The 8,893-nt window shown below is 42.0% G+C and overlaps 1 protein-coding gene across 2 annotated transcripts; it reads right to left on the reverse strand.

Annotated features, from left to right (window-relative positions):
• Nucleotides 1-193: 193 nt before the first annotated feature.
• Nucleotides 194-8,164, reverse strand: rpl5b (ribosomal protein L5b). 2 transcript variants are annotated; one of them, XM_042483840.2, is made up of 8 exons: nucleotides 8,032-8,164; nucleotides 7,490-7,559; nucleotides 7,283-7,398; nucleotides 5,321-5,455; nucleotides 4,947-5,149; nucleotides 1,775-1,952; nucleotides 1,063-1,151; nucleotides 194-359 (listed from the first exon to the last, which is right to left on the reverse strand). In XM_042483840.2, exons 1-8 carry the CDS (start codon nucleotides 8,032-8,034, stop codon nucleotides 260-262), a joined length of 894 nt encoding a protein of 297 aa, XP_042339774.1. In that variant the 5' UTR covers nucleotides 8,035-8,164; the 3' UTR covers nucleotides 194-259. The 2 variants fall into 2 exon arrangements, with proteins under 2 accessions (XP_042339774.1, XP_087934263.1); XM_088078137.1 differs by lacking the exon at nucleotides 8,032-8,164.
• Between the last annotated feature and the right edge of the window lie 729 nt (nucleotides 8,165-8,893).

Genomic DNA, 8,893 nt, shown 5'->3' on the forward strand with positions numbered 1-8,893 from the left:
CAAATTAGATTTATTTTTGATAATCTCAGCCTGGGCTGTTCCAAGGCAAAAACCCAGAAGTAATAAAATGCATGTTTTTATGCTTTAATGGCTGTGGGATCAAAAATTTCAGTTTGAACGGGTTTCAATGGTGCATTTTTGCACAGTGAGGGTTAATATGAAAAAGGGTAATGTGAAAAAGTACACGAGAAGGTTTGATTCTTTTTCAATAGATTTATTAGAACAAATCGTCTCATTTTCAACGGAGCAGATTGACGCCTCAATCGGCGTCCTCCTGTTCCTGAGCCCGGAGGAAGCTGGCCTTCTTCTGGGCGATGCGGTCTTTCCTCTGGGCCAGAGAGAGCTTGGCGCGGTTCCACCTGCGTCACAAAACAAAAAACTGTAAGCTTTTGCAGGTTTGATTTGAATAATTGCATCAGTCGGAAATCTTTTTGTGCCTTCCAAGTGTCTCGAGAGTCCAAAAACTTAGAGTCCAAATTAAACTAGACTGAGTCACCATGTTTCCCTCTGAGCTCAGACTGAGTGAAAATAACCTAAAACTGTTATTTTAAGAAACGCTCCACAAAGAGCTGAGTATTACACTTAGAACATTATTTTTAAAAAGCTGGGGGAAAATGTCTAGGGGGGAAAAAAGATATAGGGAAAACTATTTATGGCAAAATATTGTGATTAATTCTTTAAAATTATGTTACAGAATTATACATTTTTAGCACCTCTCCCCAGCATTTTTTAAAGTTTATTTTAATTTTTTAAACTTATTTTCAGATAATTTTCTTGTACTTTTTACAAAGTTCTGGCTAAGTTTTGAGTCATTTCTTTTGTTGCTCGTTGCTTTTTATCGTTTTCGCTCAGGTTTCACAAGGTTACGATGAGATGAGCCACTCAAAAGCACAACGGTATCGTTATTTTCCATCTCTGCAGCAGCTCGACTGGTGCTTTTAAGAGACCAAAATAGCAGTACGTGATACTTTTTTTTCTAAAAACTATTATTTTGGGACCTGAATCGTATTGCAATAACCCGAAAGCGCCGGCAGCCATAATTTAAAAACAGTCGTTTCTCACCTCTTCTTCTTGACTTCCTTGGCAGGCTTCTTTTCATGGACTGGGTTCTCACGGATGGAAGCATGAGCCTTTTTGTACATTTCCTCAATCTGAAAGAAACATCAACAGTCAGACTTCACCTGAAAAGTTTACTTCACATCTGATTTCTGGGGGAAAAAATCATTATTTACTTGCACAAGTCATGCCAAATAAAACATTTACACAGATGCATCCTGAAGATCCAAATACTGTTTTGTTGTTCAGCTGTTCTGTTTTTTAGTGAATTCTTTAGTGAACTCTGAGGTTATGGCGTCTGCAGCCGTGTGCTCATAAATATGAATTAGTGGGACAAAGTGACCCCCTGATTAGGGACTGTGGCTGAATTCAAACTGGTTTAAATGTCCAATATTCATTTTAAGTTGTACAAGACGCATCATTTGTTACGTGCATCGATTAAACCAAACACAGCCTTTTTAATTTTCCTGAGTGAAAGGATGTGATCGCTGCGCCGTGACCCCGAGATGCTCCCCTCGGGGGATAACTAACGGCCGTGTGATGTTCGCCACTAATGAGATAGTTGATAGATTAGACCGAAGCACTTAGACCACAAGTTAATAAGTTCACACAAGGGCAAGCCTCAAAACATTACAGATGTTCAACTCAACAGCGCCATCTGCCTGCTGTTGTGAGACACAGCAGACAGACAATTTCACAATAAAAGAGGAGGACTTGCCGAATCAGGGGTGACTCCGTTCTTGATGAAGCGGGAGAACTGCTTCTTGTAGGCCTCCTCGTCCTCCTCCATCAGGTAGCTCATGTACTCGGACACGTTGATGCCCATGATGTGCTTGCGGTGAACCTCAGCGTTGAACTCTTTGCTCTCGGGATCATACCCAGGGAAACGTTTGGTGCTGGAGGAAAAAAAACAAACAAAAGTTTCAGTAAAATTATTGAAAAAAAATTTAAATTATCAAGCAGAAGCTCCAGATTTAACGTCAAAGGTTTCATTAGTTTAAGGCACAGTTACCCGGCTCTGAATCATGGCGTTCAGTCGAACTCATTTATTTCACTGCAGCGTCTCACTCTTTACATTCTGTCAAACTGTCAGCTGCTGTTTTCTCGCTTTTCTCATGATCACAAACATTTTTGCAGACAGCATTAAAACCTCGCTGAGACTATAAACCTTCATGAGGCCTCAGATCCTCCACATGCAGCTGAAATACAGACGGCATTTTAATGCAACGTGGCAAAAGTACGTTGAGGCAAATTCTTGCTAAAGGCATTTTTCTGTAAACAACTGGCCTTCAGTTCACTTCTGAAAACCACAGAGTGAAAACATGTTTCAGTATCGTTTCCTCAACAGATTTACTCAAATCAATGTGCGTTGGCCAAGTGAGTGGCAGATATTTTATTCACTGTACCACAAGTGTCGGTACCAACAGATGTGAGTTTAAGACACGAGTTTTGCATTAAAAAAATCATTTGTCAGGCGTCTTAAAGCAACATTCAACCAGCTTCAGACCAATTCATTTAAAGTCCTTTTCAAACACTCCCTCAGCAGATCGGACTGAGGTCATCAAATTATTCCCATCCCTGAAGGTGCATTCAAACCAAATCAGACATCAGGTCAAAAAAAAACAACAAAAAAAAACAGTTCTGCTGTTCATTTTGATGTGGGTAGAAACAATCAACTTTTGGAGAGAAGCAACCCGACGTCGCGCTGCGGTGGCCGATCACATACGCACCAGACCAGAAGACGCCCGCAGTTTTTAAGTTATTCAGTTTCTGTCGTAAATATTAGTGAGTAAAGGAAAGTGCATCTATTTCCATCCTGCAAAGAGCACTGTGTGTGCGCACGTGTGGAAGTTAAAGGGATAGTCCTCCCAAAAATGAGAGCTCAGTCTTCATCTACTCCCCTCATGCTCAGGTGAAGTTTTATGGTGCACAAATCACTGCTGGAGTTTCACGGGGAAAAGGCGTTGCACTCACTCAAACAACTGAAGCTCGTGGTGACGAGGATTCGAACATTAAAAAAGTAAAACCACATTATGTCTCCATGCTGCTCCTCTGAAGTAATCCAAGCGCCCTGAAGCCCCGACGTGACAAGTTGTTTTGAAAACTGTCACTGCCGTCATGTTTTTGGCCTCGCTGTAGCCTGAAGCCAAAGGTACGGACGAGCAGTACGGAGACATTTTGTGGTTTTATTATGTTTTGGGGTTTTTTTTATGTTTGTTGTTTGAGAGTTGAGTGCAACGCCTTTTCCCCGTGAAACTCACCTGGCAACTTTCCCTTTAACTTCCGCACAAATTAACCATTTATGTGACACCCACGATGCAGCACGACACCACGGCGAATCACCACGATAACAAATTTAGTGTGACCGCAGCCGCACTGGTGATACCTCTTCACCATAGGTGGGCGGCGTCTGACCAGCCTCACGTGAGCGACAGCGGTCAGAAAAACATGTTAACCCATTCATAAAAAGTACTGGTGTGATTTTGAGCCCACTGTGGTATCTGCCTGAATCTGATCGACAGCTAACTTCAGCATTTAGCTTTTTCTTTAAAGCCAAAAATCAGCGTCCGGCAGACGAGATGAAAGCAACCGTCACTCAGTATCTGACGCAGTCGCCTCAGGACACGCCGACATAAATAAACTACATTCTCTGACAGATGAGGACGCTAATACAACTTTATTCACCACGTTACAACTCCAACGGCAAACCTTAATGTTTCCGTCTTTCTGAAATTCATTTTGGTCGCCTGAACGCTTCAACTTAAGGAGCTCGAGGACAAATTAAAATACAAAACCAATTTAACTGAGAAGGCAAATAAGCTCGTCAAAGATCATTTGCAAAAGAGACATTTGAAATTATGAAAATCAGAGGTGTGAAGGATGGCGCTGTTTTAGTCACTTTTTTTTTTTTTTTTTTACACACTGATGTTTTTCCTGTTGAAAAAGTATCAGCCATGAAAACATCCAGCCAGCAGAGCAAAGCACACAGAGTGTGTTAACATTCGGGCTGGACCCAAATATTCAGGTATTATTAAGCGGGAAGGTATTCGGTGTTAGTTTAGGCGTTCATTATTTTCCCCCCACTGAAGACAGATGTCCCGTCCGTGTTTGTGATCCTGCCGCTGCAGCCGTCTCACACAATGACAGGAAAACATTTCACTCAGCGTTATTAACGGGTTTATTGAGTCGAGTCATTTTTGTGTCGCTGTGAGGAGCAGCGGGACGAAAACACGTGAGCCCCCCGCAGCTCAGAGCAGATGAACTTTAATATTTTACATAATGAGGACACTTTTATTTCAGACGCACAACGAAATCTCACAGACCGGTTCAGAACCGTTTTCACAGATTGTCGTACTGCCAAACTATCAGAGGTTTTTTTCTAACTTTACAAACTTTAAAGTGTCACAGCCGCCGTCAGGCAGACAGACACGCCGAGCTGTCACCAGTCAGTGTCCCTCTCTGTCCTCACACAGAGGACGTCGGGACGAGGACACGTTGCTCCCTCACTCATCAGGTGAAATGGTGACCGTACGTGAAGAGCACCGTCTCTCCGTCATCCAAACTGTGTGGCGCAAGCGGTCAGTACCAAGTTTTGTTGTTTCCTTTTAACTGATTTTTTTTGTACTTTTTACTGATTTCTTGGTCATGATTTAATTTTCTCGTGGCCTCCTTCCCATTTAAAAAAATAAAGAGCTCATTTTGTCCAGGTTTCAAAGGGTTAATATGATCATAACCTGGAAAAGCCTCAGTATCGGGTTATTCACGTCCGAGTGTTTATCATTTACAGACTTGAAAGCGGCTCACACTTTCAAAGACATGCATCACTCTGATCAGCTGCAGGGAAACTCGTCGGGATCAAAACGAACAAGTGCGACAGGAAGTCTGGTTACCTGTGTGGGATGGACAGGCCTCCGTCCACAGCGCCCTTCAGGGCACCGAACACCTTGTTGCCTGTGGTGGTTCTAGCGAGCCCCGCGTCCAGGTAGCAGGTGAAAGCGCCCGGCTGACCGTCGATGCTCTCCACGTTGAACTCGTCGCCCGTCACCTCCACCTGGCCTTCGTACACCTTATCCAGGCCAAACTTGTTCAGCAGCTGAGGACCGAAAATTCAACCACCATCAACATCTGATTCAGCAGGAAACTTTTATCTTTGTTTCCACGAGTTTAAAAAGCAAACCACATTTTCTCATCTTTAAAGGGTTAAACCTGGATGAACCCAAAGCCATCAGCTCCACGAGGGAGCGGACCAACGTGCTGTACGTACTCTGCGGGCCAGCAGCAGACCAGTGCAGTAGGCTGCTGCGTAGTTTGTCAAGCCCACGGAGACGCCGTATTTTGGCAGCTCGTGTGAGTAGGCCGCACACACGATCATATCACCCTCGATCTTGGCGTAGGCGATCTGCAACACACACGAGAAATCATCGATCGTCAGTCAGGATTTCACAGCCGCTCACGTTAATATGAACTGAAAAAGTCTGATTCTTTACACTGTTGCACGAATTGCCAACTAATTCAGACTGAAGCAGTGACTCTATAACACGAGCAAAACTACAAAAATAAGAAGAACTCATGAACACGTTTATTTACACCACGTTTCCGTTTGTCTGAAAAGACGATCTATTAAAATTATCTTAAGATCGCCGTCAAACACTTTTCCCTCCTTTCCCTCATCCAGAGTTATATTTTATATGCACTCTAAAAAGCATTTACCGCATACCCGGAAGTTGTTTTGTTTTAATCATAGTGGTTCTATTTTTTCTCAGTTTTCTATTAGTTTATGAAAAATCTACTTGTGATTAATTTTGTACTTAATATTTCTAGTATTCTTGTGGTTATTTATTGAACTCTTGAATTTTCAAATGTAACATTTATATTAAAATTAGTTTTGTATAACAGACTTCTTATTTTTTTATTGTAAAAGTTCGGCAGTGCACCTGTTTTTTCATCTGCTAATCTGCACGATTTTGAATAACAGCTGATGGCGATTTAGCACAAAGCAAATCTGACGAAGTGATATGCAAAACACAGTTTTTAACGTCAGCTGTGAATAAAAAAGTGTCAGCCTGAGTATCCTGGTGTGCACTCGAACATGAGCAAAAAGGATCAAATACATCATTTGCCTCTGGAAGCAAATTTTATATTTTTGCATCACATAAAGTTCAACTGAGGTCGCAGCCTCAGACAACAGCAAAGGAGCAAGCTGGGTTTTCACACCGTTTGTTGCGGGCGGCCACGATTAAAATATCTGCCACCACATCTTGATTTTATATCTCTGAGCTGACCAGTTCATTCGGTGAGCTGGTGCAATTTATAAATACAATTTGTTTATTTATTGCTTCACACTCTCAAACTTTAAAGTTTATTCTAAAAGTTTGCTTTCAGTTGCTTCTTCGCTCTTTGTCTCCTCTCAAGCTCGATCAGATCGAGTGATCAATTATCCTTTTACCTGCACAAACTCCTCAAACTACTGCGCTGGTAAAAAAAAAAAACACACGACAAGTTCCTCTGTGTTGCGTTCACGGACCTGCAAAAATGTCCCAATTCAGAGAGACACTGTGATTAAAAAAAGATGAGAAATAGAATGAAGTACATTTGCTCGTGTGTGACAGTATTCTATGGTTTATATTAGGAGGCGACTAATAATGGGTTTTAGGGCCGATACCGATTATTAGTAGTTGAGACCAATAACCGATATTTGTAATAAAAATTAAAATATGTCAAAATTTAGAATTTGAAATATAACAAACTCCAACAAAACTCTGTTTAAATGTTTTTGGCAAATATTAAAGCAAAACCAAAACTTCCAACAACACAAACAACAAGTTATCTATATTTTTTTAGAGAGCTAAGTAAAAAATTTAATTAAAAAAACTAATGAATAAAAACAACTTCCTGAGGTTTTACAAAGCAAAAGTTACTTTCCCACTGACATGTTTTTTTTTGCATGTATTGCCCTGGAGTTGGTAGAGTGTAATACACAGTTTTTTCTTTTTTAAATTAATTTTTATCGTCAATCATTACAAGAAAACGCAGACAGATTATGAGCAAAATGCCAAATACCTAAAGGCGCTGATATTTGGGCGTCCTGATAATCTGTCAACCCCTAAGTTACGTATATAGTATTGAATCACTGTGACCTATATGAACATATCTGTCAGCCCGTCGATGTTCACGGGTTCAACCTGAGCCCCGTCTCTGCGGATGAAGTAAATCAGTGTGTCCTCACCTGGCAGCAGATGTCCCTGTTGGAGAAGCGGACGATCATGCGGTACTTGGGTGTGTTGTACTTGTTCTTGTCTTGTACGACCAGACGCTTACGAGCAAAGAAGTCGGTCTTTCCCTCTGCAAGGAGCAGGCACAGACATACATATTAAAAAAATAGCTGTGAGCGGTTTGATATTTGGAGGCCGATGGGGGTCAGAGGGGGGCTCACCTCTCCTCCTCCTGAATTTGACCTGGTACCTCTTGAAGTAGGCCTTGTTCTTCACCACTTTAACAAAACCCTGCAGCAGGACACGATCACAGTGAGCATCAGAGGGTGAACACACAATCACAACAACCAACACTTTAATTCACCGCAGCTGTCACTGCCGTCAGGTACCGTTACACCTGGCTAGCATTAGCAACCAAAGGAAGTGAACCACAGTTAGCACAACTGCTACTTCCAGCTAACGCCGAGCAAACATGCTGGTGGTAAGATCGCTACAAATAAAACTAAAGGGGTGTGGAGTTAAGGACTGACTGGACACATACTGAGGACAATAACACAATAAAGCAGTGAAGAGGAACGAGGAAGCAGCTAGTTCGTGAGGGCAGCCATTAGGCCACGTTTAGGCAGAGCCCGGTGAGCGTTAGCTGGACTGAATCTACCTTCATCTGAACACCGGCGACATGTTTTTAACGGTCTGACAGCACGCGGCACACCGTGCGGCTGTTAGCAATGCATGGAGACACATATTGGGACAGATTACCAACCATTTTTGCAGTCTTTTCGTCTCCTTATGAAGGAGCCCGGAGCCAAAGACTGACGCTTGACTCCGCTGCACTGGAAAAAGGAAGATTGGTACTGCGCATGCTCCGTAAGTAGCGAGGCGCAGGATGAGAGCGGAGCCGCCATGCTGCTGCGGATTCAGCGGTCTGCCCCCTGCCGGCCCGGAGCGCAAACCCACACTTCACTGCGCCTGTTAGCTGCGTTTCACGAGCCTCCTCATTTTTGGATAGATTTGGCTGAGTGCATGTATACGGCGTAAAGCGTGGCAGTAAGAGATGTTGGATGTTGAACTGTTTCAAGTTTTTATCCGAAGCTTTTGGATAACCGAGCTCTATTTTGTGCTTTTTTTTTAAATAAAGATAAAGTGATTTACCATGTGACTTTTAAGATAAGATCATTCTTTATTGATCGCCAGAAGGGAAATTCAGGTTTTGCAGCAGTACAAGGGTAAAAGCTGAATGCATGAAAGGTCAAATAGAAAAACATATAATAAATAAAAGATCAATATACTGCACAAAAAATACAAATTGAATAAAAAATAGAGGTATATACAAATTTCAGAAGTGGAGGAGTAAAGTGTCAAAGATGGAAGTTAAAGTGACTGATGTTACAAGGTGACAAAGTGTGAATGGTAGCAGCAGTTGTGTGACAGTACAGTGCAGCAGTGCAAATGTTATCATGAAAGTATACAAATGAGTATATATATATATATGAAAGTAAATGATAGTATACATAAGGTGCCACAGTGCATAAAATAGTATCAAAATAGAGCTTGTTTATCAAAAAAATATGACAGTGGAGGACCCCCACGCCCTGCGACAGTGGTCCCAGCTAAGCTCCTAATGT

Source organism: Plectropomus leopardus, chromosome 5 (genome assembly GCF_026936395.1).
Source record: "Plectropomus leopardus strain MGB_pleo_1.0 chromosome 5, ASM2693639v1, whole genome shotgun sequence".
Taxonomy (NCBI): domain Eukaryota; kingdom Metazoa; phylum Chordata; class Actinopteri; order Perciformes; family Serranidae; genus Plectropomus; species Plectropomus leopardus.